A 15,588-nucleotide genomic window follows, 5' to 3' on the forward strand; every position below is an offset into this window, starting at 1 on the left:
CAATACCGTTTGCTTTTGGATGTTTTTACCGCTTTGGAAATGCTCATTGCACAATTTCCAATTTTTAGATACCAGAGCCCGTAAGGACCCCCTCGCCCCCCTCAACGCCTCAACCACAAATTGCTTCCTCCACTTCATCCCCAATGGGTGTGTTTTCTCCAGCATCACTCCGAGAAGCTGGAGCAGACTCGACCTCCGGTAATCGAATAACTTTTTTCTTGTTTGAAGCATGTTTGAAATGATAATTTGTGTAATAGTTGTTGACATAATATATATATTATATATATACCTTTTTTTTTCTAGTACGTGTTGCCACTCGACGTGGAAGGGCTGTTATCTCCTCATCAGATGAGTCAGAGGCGGCACAAAAACGTAAGTGTTTGACCGCAAGAATGAACCGTATGCACCCATCTGCTGCCACTTTACACTATGGCCCCATATTGCGACCCATAGGATATGGCCCCATTTGCTACCACACCTACATTATGCCACCATATGCTGCCCCACGCACTATGCCCCCATATGCAGCCACATTGAAAAAGCCCCCTTTTTGCTGCCAAATATACTATGCCCCATATGCTGCCGCCTATAGCTATTACCCCATATTCTCACCTATAGAATATTGGCCATTGATTATGACCGCATATGCAGCCACATCCTGCATAATAATCTAAACAATGTCAATTTCCTCAACAGAAATACTAACCTTACCTGATCTCTTGGCAGCACACAGGAGGGCGATGTCTGCGTTACACCAACTCGGAGTGATGCTGGACCAATTTGTGGCAGCCCAACCGCAGGGTGAAAACATTTAATTTTGTTTCGAGTTATATTTTATGTTCTACCTTTTCTTATTTTTTTGTTAAAAAAAAATATATATATGTCATGATGACATATGTAAAACTAAAAAGGTTTGTTTAAAAATCTATCATAAAAAATGAATTAAAAAGCCAAAAAAAAAAAAAAAATTAAAAATTAAGAAACTGACACTGTCAGTAATTAAAACATTAAAAAAATGTTATTTTGAAAAATCAATTCTACCTCTCATGTGGCACCTTTTTTTGGCATCGTAACAGATAGAATATTAATGTTATAAGAAAACACTCTTTTTCGTATGGAACACTACACGTACAGGGCTAATTGCTGGCTTTACTTAACTACACAGCAGACAATGAAACCTGCCTTTATCGCGCAGCAAACCACTTTTTCACAGTCTACAAAGAACTTGTAACAGGGATCATGTGTAATGCAAAAATTTAAATTTTATTTCTTTTTTTCAAACAATAAGGATACAAAACTAAAACGGGTTCTTTAATTAATACAACAAAGTAAACATTAAAACTATAATTGAGTGTAAAAACAGTCAGAGTCATTAAGTTGCTGCCTTGCAGGATTTATGAATGGGGCACACTGGAAATGTGGGGTTCCAAGTTCATGCTCTGTATTGGCTGAATCATCCTTCTTGGCGTGCTGGTTACATGTTCTTGCGTCTGCGGCCATGGGTTTTGTGACATAGACTGGCCATCCACAAGAGTATAAGTGCATGTAAGTTTGCCGACAGAAGCTTTATTTAGCGTTTCAAAGATTAGTCTCTCGGCCTGAAGCCTTTGCGTTCCGTCGAGAGACCGAAGTCTTTCGTCCACCATGTGTGCAAAGCCACCAATTGCTTGTTTCTCCTGCAGCACCAATATTTTCTTAGCTAAATCTACAAACTCTGGAAAATGGAAAAGGAGGAGCGGTGGCCTTTCTTTTTCGACTCACTGGGAGACGCCTTTGCACAGTGTATGCTCCCGCGGACACACTTTCCTCCTCTGCAATGATGGACATCCTGTCGTCGGTTACGTTTGCTGTTGCTGGGGTTTCCTGTATGACACATGGTGTAGGTGAGACATCTTCTGTAACATGCTGCAAGAACAGAAAAAACAGGTTAAAACACAGAAAAATTAAAAAGTGTTGTCAGAAATTATTATGAGGGGGGAGAAGTGGTACTGGCTATGTAATGACATCGACCATTTGTAGAAATTATGTAATGATAACACAATTACACATGTACAGTTATCAGCTGTGAACAAAGTTTTCAATCATGGACTTATTCATTAAAATTCAACAATAGCATGTACATAACTATGTATCATTGGTTTTTTGAGGGAAACCCAAAACATACTTACATCGACAAGAGGGGAATCAGGCCGTGTCACTGTTTCTTCCTCTTCAGGCAGTGACATTGAACAATGCATAAGCCGGGGGATTTCCTGGTCTCGTGTAAACTCCAGTAAGTTGTAGTACCACAACCTTGGAGCATACACTTCATCGGTACCCGCCCCCGACCTAGTAGACTTTTCCACCTTGTTCAATTCCTTCTTGTAGACAGTGTGTAGTGCCTGTATTTTTTTTTTAATAACAGCCTCATCTACCGATTCGCAGGGATGATGTTCTTGATATAGATGCACAAGTTTCTTATATGCAACCTTCTTTTTGTACTTATTACTGTAGTCTGGCGACTTCACCTTCCAGAGGCAGGGCATTGACCGATACATGTCAATAAATTGGCGTATGAAGTCTTGGCTACTTGCTACTTGCTGCCATCTTTAAAAAAAAAGAAAAGGAAATGGTGAGAACGTTTCATTTCGGCACTGTGGCTCAGTTACGGCATGGTTCAAGAATGTGCATATGGACACAATGGACATACACTAGATAAAAAAGAGTTTGAATTGCATAAGCTTGGTCGCTGACCTATAAAAGTATCACGTTCAACAATAACAATAATGGGGGCGGGCGCGGTTTCTAAACTAAAATGGCTGCCCAGACATGTGCATATGGACACAATGGACATACACTAGATAAAAAAGAGTTTGAATCGCATAAGCTTGGTCGCTGACCTATAAAAGTATCACGTTCAACAATTACAAGAATGGGGGTGGGGGCGGGCACGGTTTCTAAATTAAAATAAAATAATAAAATAAAACAAATAAAATTGCATACACAAAAATTATAACTTTTGACCCAAAACAAACCTACCTTTGACGGTGTGAAAAATCCGAAAGTTATGGAGGAGAAAAAAAAATAACATAACTAGTACTGTTGATTCTTCAGATGGTCTCAAAAATGGAGGTATTGGAAAATAACGCTGATGAGTCTTCAAGAGGGTTGCTGAAGGACGAATAGCAAAATCAAACCAAAAAATGCACTTTTGTCTCTAAGGAGAAAAATGCTGGTTTAGAAGCTAACCACAGCGCTCCAGAGATTTAAACTGAAAGGCTACTACGTCCTCTTTAATGACGCTGCCGGCCAATGACCGTGCATCGGTGACCACCAATCGGTGCTTGGGGGGCGTTGTAAATGAAACGCTGACGCACGCCCACCAAGGTCTGAATCGCTTTCTGTTAAGTAATGTGAAAGGTACTCAATGACCAACGAGGTCGCTATGCAGATCGCTGATCTGTCTAGAGTCGTTGACGAGATTGGACTGTTTGAAAGCTATCTAGCGATCACGTAACGACACACCAGCGATCTATTCCTGGTCGGATCGCTATCGTTATCGCTGGTGCGTCTCTATGTGTAAAAGGCCCTTAAGTTAAGCACCTGTTCACACTATGCTTATGCTGGGATGTGACGGTCAGTTTTTTAAATTTGTATTCATTAACCTTCTGACTAAGCACTCCACCTGTTAGCCGCAGGTGTTTTTAATCAAAGCAGGGCCACCACCCCTCCACAGAGATATAGATTTTAGTCTAAGGAGACAATTTACATAGGTTCCCATTCAGATGAAGACTTTAGTTTAAGTGAGGATTGGCATTAGGTTAGGGTCCTGGAAAATGAGAAATGCCTTACCATGGCTTCCAGGTATACATAAATTGGCCATTTTATGCGCTAAACTTTCTCAATTTTTCATACTTGTAATGCAACTAATTTTTCATATTTCATGTTTGCATGTTATGGCGCTACAGTGGGCTTCCTTTTTTGTTTGAATGTATATGAGTTGGTGACTATAGGTTAAGCACCTGTTCACACTATGTTTATGCTTGCTTGTGATGGTCAGTTTTTTTAAATTAGTTTTCTAGAGATGTACTACAGAAAGCAAGATGATGTGAAGGTTTGCCTATTGTGACAGGGTCACTGGCACGGTATATGAGGGGAGATATGTGTCACAAGACTGCGTTCTTCCGTGAACTAGAAAGCCATAAGTATCTCTTCAGCATGCTATGTTTAGAAGGAGTTAATCAGCCATGACATAATGGGACAGGTTTGTAGCTGAGTAGGTAAGAGGTGGGCGGGATGTCTACTCACCATATCTCCATCTCAAGGGTGTGGCTGGGATGTTAAATATACAGCCACTGTTTTTTTTCTGTGCTGTGGTTTGGAGAGGTGAGACTCCAGATGTGGCTCTAGGTGGAGGTGAAGACTCATTGGGGTCTGAGTGGTTGAATCGCTAAGGCATATGGACTTTGCCATAAGCTATTTTTTTGGTTTTGCCATTATGCCTGAAAGGCCATGTTTACTTTACTGAACCCCGCTACGGATTATGCTGTTCCATAATAAATCAACCGGTGATTTACCACAAGAAGCGTTCCTGTGTCTATCTTAGGAAGCAGCACTCTATAGCTCACATGTAATAGCATTTCATGCTTCTCTTGGCGATTGGTCAGCAGAGATTTCCTTGAAGTCTCAATTTGGGCGGTTTCAACCATATGCGAAGAATAAACAGCCAATGTCACATGAAAATGACCAAGTAGTGATTATGGTGGATTGTGCACTGCAGACTGAGACCAAGCTTAGAAAAGAAGTCCCTGTTATTAGTCATGTGACTAGTTGCTCCAGAGTCTATAAACCATGCATGCTTTGATGTATTTACACTGACAGTAAATGCAGTTTCAGTATTCACAGAATCATTTTCTGCAGACACATCACTTTTAACCCTTTGAAGACTGCTTTGCTTTTTCAGCTGATTCATTCTAGCTTTCCAGACTCTGCAGTCGGCTTTCAAATGTCCTGATTTCTTGCAAACAAAACATTCACGTGTTTCTTTTAGGTGCTTTCTGTTATCATTTAGATTTTTTGTCTGTAAAGCACATTCTGCATCGCATGTCCTGCTGTTTACACCTTCCGCTTTCCGCTTATATTCATCTATGAGCTTCCCTCTGACATACTCCAATGTAAGCTCACCATCTGGGCGCGCATCTAGTGCGGTTACAAGCGTGTCATGTCTTTCTGGAAGACCACTAAGCAGTAATGCGGCTACATGAAAGTCCTTCAAATCTTCCCCAATGCCTCTCAGGCGTTCTACAATCTCTAGAATGCTTGTTATGTAGTCCTGCATATCCTGGCCATTCTGTCATTTAGACTGGTACAATTTTCTCATGAGATAAAGTTTATTGCTTAAATTTATCCTCTCATGCACCTTTTGCAGCTGCTCCCACATTTCTCTTGCAGTTTCACTTTTACACACATGCACAATCTGATCATCATCTATACTGAGTGATATGGTACTTTGTGCTTTCTGATCCATCTCTATCCACTCCTGTGATACTGGGTCAGGTTTAGGCTCCTGTGTGTATTTCCACGTACCTTCTCTTATCAGCAGCATTTTCACTTTGAATTTCCAGGATTGATAATTCTGGTTAGTGAGACTTGTTACTGTAAACTTCATGGAGTTGCTGCTGCTGTTGGCCATCTTTGCTGTCTTCCTTTCTTTTCTCTGTGCTCTGGGGATCTAGGACTCTAGGACTCTGGGCCCATAACCTGTTAGCAGCGGATTAATCAGCGTAACATCCAGAGTCAGCAACACAGAATGTAGATTTATTCATATCCAGGTTGAACAGCTTACAGCATGAAATGTGATCAGTCTGGTATCTGCTGTGGCTTGCAGCATGGGAGCATTACAACAACAAGAAGGGAAGAGAAGGAGGGGGCATCTTGTCTGTTCTTTTTTTTTTTTTGTCACTGAACTTTGTTAGCAATCTCACAATATGCACACTATATCAAACAGTACAGTAGTATTTGTTGCAATACATACAGATCAATATGCATTATTCCAACACAGGGAACTGTCAATAACAGAAAATTCAGTCTACTCATATCTAATTATTGTACATCATAATCCATTGTTTGGGCTGTAACAAAACAATGACTTAACCTTCGTCTGAATCCATCCTGTATGTTGACAAAATTTGCCATGCAGCCACCATTTTGAAAAGAAATTAGTTGAAGCTTCAGGGCCTCAAATGCAATGTTATTGGGCTTTCTAGTGGCTGGAGAAGCAGACGCTATCCCTGCACTATCTTTAGCTATATCATTGTGCTCGAACCTATAAAACTGAAAGATATGATGACGTTTTTGCATTAGTTTAAATCCAGTCAAGAACATTCTCACTTGATGATTTTTTTTTTCAAATTGAAGGAGATTTATACAAACTGAAGCAGCGAGAAGATAGATGCTCTCTGTAGCAGCCATTTTATTTCTACCTCCCAGCTGCAGTGACCTGATTGGTTGCTTTGGGTAATTGTACAAATTTTCTCTTCCACTCTTATGGGTAAATCTTTCCTTTGAGTCAAAGAAATATTGGCAGAATACCTTATTTCTCCTGCCTTAGGGCTCATTCAGACAAAGTTTTTTGTGTCAGAGTTCTGTTTGTTTTTGGGTAGAACTTACACCTTTTATAATATATGGGGCTGTCCACACTTCAGTGTATTTTTGTGGACTGATTTGTCTGCGCCAAAACACAGATATGTAACTGACTTTGATCCGACTCGCAAATCATACTCCCCAGGGCCGGACTGGCAATTCTGGCAAATGTCAGAAGGGCCTGTCTGGTCATGGGCTGCCTTGTCTGCTATGCTGTTAACAGAATCTGTGTTCTCAAGACAAACATACTGATAAGAGTTGTGATGGAGCACAAAGTTGCTGACTCGTCACTTACCCCAGCAGGCCACAGGTATCATTAGAAATATTGGTCTTGTAGAAAATCTTCCTTTCCTCCTTTTCAGGGTAATATTAGTGTTAGGAGTGGCGGAAGGCACTAAAAAAATAAATAATTAAAGTGCCTTCGCCACTCGGGGTCCACCGTGCGGTGGATGACAAAACCGCTGCTGGGAGAGGCAGAGCACTAATATGCACAGGGTTCTAACTCACCCAGATGCAATAAGGCAAGCCCTGTTAAAGCACACAGAGCTGCAGGGAAAAATAACAAAATAGTGTCGCTGAGCCTGTTAACAGCACAGGATCTCAGCGGCACACGTGCGGTAGCCGGAAACCGGAGTAGTTAAGGATAGTCACTACAACCGAGCGGACTTACCGTGTACACGTGTGCTCGGCGTCGCAACTGCGCATGCCTGGAAAGGCTGCAACCGCAAATATCACAAGCGCGATGCAGAACGCTAAGCTGCTGGAAGATGGAGCTTGTGCGCGTTGGCGTTAGCACAGGTGCTGACAGAATACCACTCACTCACACAGACGTAATAACCGAGGGAAGGGGTTTCATAATGAGTCAGTCACCAGTCCAAGCATCCGTCACCATTTACACAGCAGCAGTATAAAAATACTAGCGCATGGCATAGTGGCCATGCGCACTTTTTATAGCGTACGGGACCTGCCAGAAATCTCCAGAGCCCTGAGCTAAGCCAATGGAATCAGGAGCAGGACCTGAGCACCTGACTCCTGAACTCCAATGGGAGCTCGTTCCGTGGGCATGCTCAGAAGTTGGAAAAAAGGACTTAGCCTCTGGAGACAAATGTGAGAACCTGGATTCCCACATAGGCAGCATAGAACCCAGATTCCTAACATTAGCCCCCTCCTAGGGCCCCCTCCTCCCTGAACCTTCCGATCAGGGGAGATAAGATCGAAAGGTCTCAGGAGGGACACCCGGGAGACAATAGGAGTGGGAGTTTTAGGAGGAGGCCGCCGTGTAACGGCGGGCGCAGCCACACTCCATTCGAGAAGGCTATCCCGAGCACACAGGGTGCATGCCTGAATAAACTTTTTATGTCCCGAGCCCTGTGCGCCCACCAATACGAACCGGCCAGAGACTGCGTGGTCTGCATATAGCCACGATGGCTGTCTGCATTGGGCGCGTGTGCCCACGTGAGGACTTTAGACCGCTGGCAAGAAGGGACAAAAACCTCGCCTACCGACTCATCGTCAGACCACTGCGGGGCGCTGTCTTCCAGAGAAGCAGCGGGTGGATGAAAACAACCGCATATGGACTCATGAGCCGGACATGTGTCAGAAATGGCGTTAGACACTTCCATGGGCTCAGGTGGCGGAACCTCTGGCTCAGGCGGATCCAGAGATTCAAAAAATTTGGGAGCCGGGGTACCTCTCCGTTTGGAGTGAACTCACTCCAAACCATACTACGAAAATCGGAGGTCAATCTGCGAGGAGATTGATATTAACTCCTCGAGACTGGTAGGAATTTCTCTCGTGGAGAGAGCATCCTCTACATGCTCCGCTAATCCCTTCCAGAAGACAGGAATCAGAGCCTTGTCAGACCACTCCAACTCAGATGCCAGTTTCTGAAAACAGATGGCGTATTGACTGACCGAGAGTGATCCTTGAGACAAGGAGAGCAGTTGGAGAGAGGTATCGTGTGTAACCCGTGGACAAAGAAAAACCTGCTTGATAGCAGTTAGCAGATTAGCTGCGGTCCGGATATCCAGGTCACCACGTTCCCATAGTGGCGTAGCCCATTCCAGCACCTTACCTGACAGTAGGGATATAATAAAGGCCACCTTGGCCGGCTCTGTAGGGAATTGCGCAGCCAACAGCTCCAGGTGGATCGAGCACTGGCTGATAAAACCTCTACAGGAGGCGCCATCCCCAGAATATTTTTTGGGTAACGGGAGGCGGGTAACTGTCGGCGTAAAGGCGGACATGGACATACGCCCTACCGCGTCCGGGAGTGCTTGGACAGCAGCCTCTGTGGCCTGCGAAGCTGCGAGAGCTCGCTCAAGGGTAGCCAAGTGAGTCTCGAGCTGTCACACGCACTGCAACAGTTGCTGCTGATCTGCCATCTCCAGCCAGACCCTGGCGCTAGTATTATGTTAGGAGTGGTGGAAGGCACTAAAAAAAAAAATAATTAAAGTGCCTTCGCCACTCGGGGTCCACCGTGCGGTGGTTGACAAAACCGCTGCTGGGAGAGGCAGAGCACTAATATGCACAGGGTTCTAACTCACCCAGATGCAATAAAGCAAGCCCTGTTAAAGCACACAGAGCTGCAGAGAAAAATAACACAAAATAGTGTTACTGAGCCTGTTAACAGCACAGGATCTCAGTGGCACACGTGCGGTAGCCGGAAACCGGAGTAGTTAAGGATAGTCACTACAACCGAGCGGACTTACTGTGTACACGTGTGCTCGGCGTCGCAACTGTGCATGCCTGGAAAGGCTGCAACCGCAAATATCACAAGCGCGATGCAGGACGCTAAGCTGCTGGAATATGGAGCTTGTGCGCGTTGGCGTTAGCGCAGGTGCTGACAGAATACCACTCACTCACACAGACATAATAACCGAGGGAAGGGGTTTCATAATGAGTCAGTCACCAGTCCAAACATCCGTCACCATTCACACAGCAGCAGTATAAAAATACTAGCGCATGGCATAGCGGCCATGCACACTTTTTATAGCGTACGGGACCTGCCAGAAATCTCCAGAGCCCTGAGCTAAGCCAATGGAATCAGGAGCAGGACCTGAGCACCTGACTCCTGAACTCCAATGGGAGCTCGTCCCGTGGGCATGCTCAGAAGTTGGAAAAAAGGACTTGGCCTCTGGAGACAAATGTGAGAACCTGGATTCCCACATAGGCAGCATAGAACCCAGATTCCTAACAATTAGTAATATATCCCATCTGGTTCATGGAGATGGGGACAACATGGGCCTGTGTGATTTGAAAAGCCAGGAGTGGTTATTAATGGTGCATACTATTGGGCCAGGGTTACTAGTGGGGTACCACAGGGTTCTGTATTGGGCCCCCTACTATTTAATATATTTATTAATGATCTAGTGGATGGCTTACACAGTAAAATATCAGTATTTGCAGAAGATACAAAACTATGTAAGGTAGTTAACACAAGGGAGGACAGTTTGCAACTACAGACAGATTTGAGTAAATTGGAGAATTGGGCTGAAAAATGGCAAATGAAGTTTAACACAGATAAGTGTAAGGTTATGCACATGGGAAGGAGAAACAGATGCTATAATTACTTACTAAATGGGAAACTGCTGGGGAAATCAGACATGGAAAAAGACTTAGGCATCTTAGTCAATAAGAAGCTAAATTGGAGTGCCCAGTGTCAAGCAGCTGCCACCAAAGCAAATAGGGTCATGGGATGCATTAGAAGAGGTCTGGGGACACGAGATGAAAACATAATTCTCCCTCTGTACAAATCACTCGTCAGACCACACTTGGAGTATTGTGTGCAATTTTGGATGCCGGTGCTCAAGAAAGACATTACTGAACTTGAAAGGGTTCAAAGGCGGGCTACTAAAATGATAAATGGAGTTGGTTCACTACAATACCCAAAAAGATTATCAAAATTAGGTCTCTTTACTCTAGAAAAGAGAAGACTTAGGGGAGACTTAATATATATGTACAAGTATATCAGAGGGCAATACAGAGATCACTCCAATGAAATGTTTGTACCAAGGACTGTGACAAGAACAAGGGGGCATTCTCTTCATTTGGAGGAAAGACAATTTCTGCACCAGCATAGAAGAGGGTTCTTCATGGTAAGAGCAGTGAGGCTCTGGAATTCTCTTCCTGAGGAAGTGGTGATGGCCAACTCACTGAATGAATTTAAGAAAGGAATGGATGCTTTTCTTGTGAGTAACAGTAAAGAAGGTTACGAATAACAATATTATAGGTAGATGGTTGACCTAGCTTAGGGGAAGGAATTTTTTTCCCTATGGAGAAAATTGGCTTCTATTCTGTGGGTTTTTTGCCTTCCCCAGGATCAACAATGCAGAACAGCTGCACTAAAAATAGGCTGAACTAGATGGACATAAGGTCTTCCTTCAGCCTTCAAAACTATGTTACTATGTTACTATGAGTGAATTTCTGCCCCAGTCCATACCTGATGCTCCCTCTTGCTAGCCTATGGGTCAGTGAAAAATTGGAGAGCATCCAGATGCCATCATGTGATGTCCAATTTTCATGTTTGATATGAAAAGCTTGAGAAAGCTACTCGCATGCAAAATCCGCCCCTCTCAAACTGCTAAAACTTTGATAAAACTGACACATTGACCAAACACTGATAAAAATCTGATCCAAGCACTGATGGAATTGTGTTTTCGCATACAAGAAAACTCACAGGTGTCTGAATGAATCCTTATTAATAGCAGATATGACAGTAGTAAAATAAGTGGTGACGTGATCAGCAAAAAAAGCAACATTATAATATACATTAAAATAAATATTATAATTACTTGAAGATAACCTCCTTTGTTAAAATAATTTATTACCATTTGTTAAAGTTACCAAATAACTATATAATCTGCTTGAGAAAGGCTCCATGAAATGCAGCTTGTATGCGTGAATGAAGGATCCTCTCCGCTTTTTCAACATTTACGTGTGCTGCCTCCTCTGTGTTCTCGACATAATGATATTATGTCGAGAACTCAGTAGAGAGGTTCAAGAGAGGCCCGGAAGTCTTCCTGTATCATAAAAATATTGTATCTTACAGTTATTATGTTCTTTAGAAGGACGTAGATCTGGGGATTTATTCTGATGGGATATAGGCTGAATTGGTTGGACTAATGCCTTTTTTTTTTCTTGCTAAGTATGTTACTATGTTACTATGTTATATTATGGTTGCAACTTATATAACAGAAACATGTCGACTTATGTAATAAGGACAAGAATCAGGTCAAATTCAGCAACTTGTTCTTCAGTGCCCTCAGTCTGGACATAACCACATCCCAATCCAGATAGGAGCCCTCAAGATGACGTGAGATTTCTGCTCCTGATTCGTAGCTTTTCCGTCCATGTAAAATCCGCCAGTTGTCAAATGTGATGACTTGACCTGAAAACAGACACATTTCTGTAAAGAAAAATATTATGTTAACTAAATACCCTTATTATTACTATTATTACTACCTTCATGCAGTTTTTGCAATATATTTTTTTACTTTTTTTTTTTTTTTTACTTTTTTATTCCAGGATATTTGTTTTGTGTTTTGCTTTTGGTTTTCTCTGTGTAAAGGTCATGTGTTCATATGCAATTACATTTTGCATGCACATTAATTTACTTTTTCTGCTCAGACCCAGTTTCTCATTTGTAAAGAAAAATAGCAAAGTAACATGCCATGGTACATAGGCCATTGCTAGAATCCTTTATTCATTCTCTCCTTCAAACAAATTGCAGAGATTTTTTCCAGGACTCGTGGAAGTAGATGTAAACAATGTGAGCAAACAAGCCCCAAGTCATTTTTGTAATTTTTTTCAATTGGTAACATTAACCAGCATCGAACTGGGGCCTCATTTTAACATTTACTAAGGGACTCATCATCCCTGTGTATGCCCCTGCCAAAAGAAAAAGTAAAAATGTCTTGGTTGACGATGTAATAAAGGTTGACACTGCACTGACAATGCAATCGCCAAAATTGAAAAAAGTACATCACCTGAGTTGGTTAGGAAAGGCCAGACTTGAGGGAAGACTAGGACATCATCCCCAACCACCGTAAAGAAGTGTTTTCGAAATGGCGCAGGGGTTGGGGATGTGTGGCTGTCCTGGTCTTCCCTCAAGTCTGGTCAATCGTGATGTACTTTTTTCAATTTTGGTGATTTTTCATGGCACTCTGTAATGCAACATGTGGTTTATATTAGTATGGGCCACTTTATATGTCCATATGACAGTCTATTAATAAGCAGGTATCTATTGGACTCCTTTATGGCACTAAGCACTTTATACCTTTGGAACCCTTGATTTTTGATAACACAAAAAAGACAGAACTGTATAGATTGATATATATGGCTAATTAATTGTGTATTCTATGAAGTGCATGTTTATGTCACCAATAATCTGATTTGTATGGTAGACCCAGCCTCCTCTTTCTCTGCACATCCCCTTTGGAGGTTCATTCCCACCCTGTTTTTTTCTTTTTCCTTTATGTTTGCTTTTTAATATTATTCAATAAATCATGTTTTTATTATTTTTGCTGGAATCACTTTGTATCCCTGGGCAGTAGAATACTTCTATTACAGGTAGTGTGGGTATCTATGCTTCGAGTGCCTAGCACTTTAATTTTGTCTTTTGGGCACAATTTGAATTATGATTGTATATATGAATTAATTTCAGAAAAAGGCATGCTTTTCAAACTGAGCATAGTATGTTATGTACATAAACAAAATGTGGTTTCTAAGTAGTGATCGTCATCTATTGTTTGAACTCATACAAATGTGTGGAGCATAGAGGTAGTACATATTAATAGACTATCTGCTATGTGAGCGAGGTATCCCATAAGAATAAATGTTAATATTGATTAACATTTAGTATTTAGTAGCGTTTGCGAAGATGTAACCCCTTTACCCAAATGGAAGTATCTGTATGTCATCTCATCCCACAAACAAAATAAAATAATGAGTAATCAAAAGTGATATGTATTCCAAAGAGGTATCAATAAAGATTACAGCTTGTTATGCAGAAAACAGACACATACAGCTATGGAAACACAAAAAACAAAAAAGTAAGAGCTCTTAGAACATGACAAAAAGTATATATTTTTAAAAGCATTGGTACTGTGCAAATGTAGTAAAACATAAAAATGTGTAAATTGGGTATTATTATATTCATATTGACCTGCAACATAAAATTAACATGTTAACCCCTTCCCGACATTTGCAGTACATGTACGTCATATAAACATAAATGAGTACATGTACATCATGGTGAACACCCACACACAGGCGGACTGTGCGTCGGCGATCGTTGCTGGGTGTCAGTGCCTCGAACTGATTTGCATACCCCAGTTGAGGTTAAAATAACACTTTGCTAAGTGGTTTGAGCTATTACCTTTTTTAAAACATGACAATATCCACGGTCAAGAAACCGCTGTTTGAAATTGCATGCTGTTATGTAGTTTGTGATCAAAAAGTATTTATTTACTTTCCTTAAATAGCATCATTAATTCCACAGCAATTTACAGATATCACTGTCCTCATTGGATCTCACAATCTAAATTCCCTCTCAGTATGTCTTTTGTGGGTGAGAGGAAGCTAGAGAACAGCCACACACATAGGGAGAACATACAAACTCCTTGCAGATGTCCTTGGAGGGATTTGTAAGCAGGACCCCATTGATGCAAGGCTACAATGCTAACGACTCAGCCTCCATGCTGCCCAGAACCTTCTCTACAAGTGACTCTCCTAGTTTTACTTCCACTAGGATATGTGAAGTCTGCATACCACTAGTGTCCAAGTGCATAACTTTACATCTCTCCATAATCATCTATTATGGAAATTCCGAAATACTCAGTCTATATAAGTCGTCTTCCATAGAATACAGTTTATTACATATATTGCTGTCATTTGAAAAAATAGAGACACTATTAATATCATCTTCTGTATCATTATAAAATAAGTTGAATAAAAGTGGACCCAGCACTGAGCCTTGGGATACTCCACTTATAACTGGGGACCTTTCAGATTCAGATTAGCAGTCATACACCACAACTCTGGTTGTGCTTCTTAAACCAGTTTCTGGAACAAATACAAAGAGCACTTTCTAAGCCTCTAGACCTTAATTGGGCGTCTATATGGGACATTGTCCCACACCTTTGCAAAGTCCAGAAACACTATCATCTACAGTTTTCAACAACGTAACACCAAAGACTATTTCGTATGTTGTTCATGCTACTACTACTACTACTAAACATGCTACCGTAGCATACAGCAGCTATGGACTAGATTCCCATTATTCCATTACTGTTCCTCTGAATTGATGCTACATTCTTTGGAATGACAATGTTAATGTAGCATCTTTCTTCTATGATATATGCACTGTGAGGGGTTGACTCACTCGGCTGCTTTCAGAAGTAGAAACAGGAATGCTTCTTGTTGTAAATCATCTGCTGGTTTATTATGGAATAGCACAAACCATAGATGGGTTCAGCAAAGTAAACATGGCCTTTCTGGCATAAAGGAAAAACAAAAAGATAACATACAGCAAAATCCATATGTCTGTGAGGGGTTTGCACGCTCACCACCATGTGTCTTCAGCTCCACCTGGAGCCACGTCTGGAGTCTCTCCTCTCCAAACCACAACACTAAGGGCTCCGTCACACATAGCGACTCACCAGCGATCCCGACAATGATATCAACGTGTCAGGATCGCTGGTGAGTTGCTACATGATCGCTGGTGAGCTGTCAAACAGACAGCTTCACCAGCGATCAGCACCAGCGACGCCGAGCGCGCGGTGTCGCTGTGTACTTTAGTTACCAGCACGCTGATGCAGGGAGCTGGTAACTAAGGTACACATCCGGTTTCTAAGGGGCGTGCATCACTTAGAAACCCAATGTGTACCTTGGTTACCAGCTCCCTGCATCAGCGCGCTGGTAACTAAGGTACACATCGGGTTTCTAGGCGCTGCACGCCCCTTAGAA

At 42.0% G+C, this 15,588-nt stretch overlaps 1 protein-coding gene across 2 annotated transcripts in view; it reads right to left on the reverse strand.

The window, feature by feature from the left end:
* Nucleotides 1-5,775: 5,775 nt before the first annotated feature.
* BBOX1 (gamma-butyrobetaine hydroxylase 1) overlaps nt 5,776-15,588 on the reverse strand; it is a 426,402-nt gene continuing 416,589 nt past the window's right edge. Inside the window, exon 8 of one of the 2 annotated variants that reach the window (XM_073573872.1) lies at nt 5,776-12,010. In XM_073573872.1, coding sequence (XP_073429973.1) covers nt 11,850-12,010 — 161 coding nt within the window. In that variant the 3' untranslated portion in view covers nt 5,776-11,849. Of the gene's footprint in view, nt 12,029-15,588 lie in introns of both variants that reach the window. The other variant, XM_073573871.1, reaches the window with a different exon arrangement.

Source organism: Dendrobates tinctorius, unplaced genomic scaffold (assembly GCF_039654945.1).
Source record: "Dendrobates tinctorius isolate UK_male_01 unplaced genomic scaffold, ASM3965494v1 ptg000037l, whole genome shotgun sequence".
NCBI classification, from domain to species: Eukaryota; Metazoa; Chordata; class Amphibia; order Anura; family Dendrobatidae; genus Dendrobates; species Dendrobates tinctorius.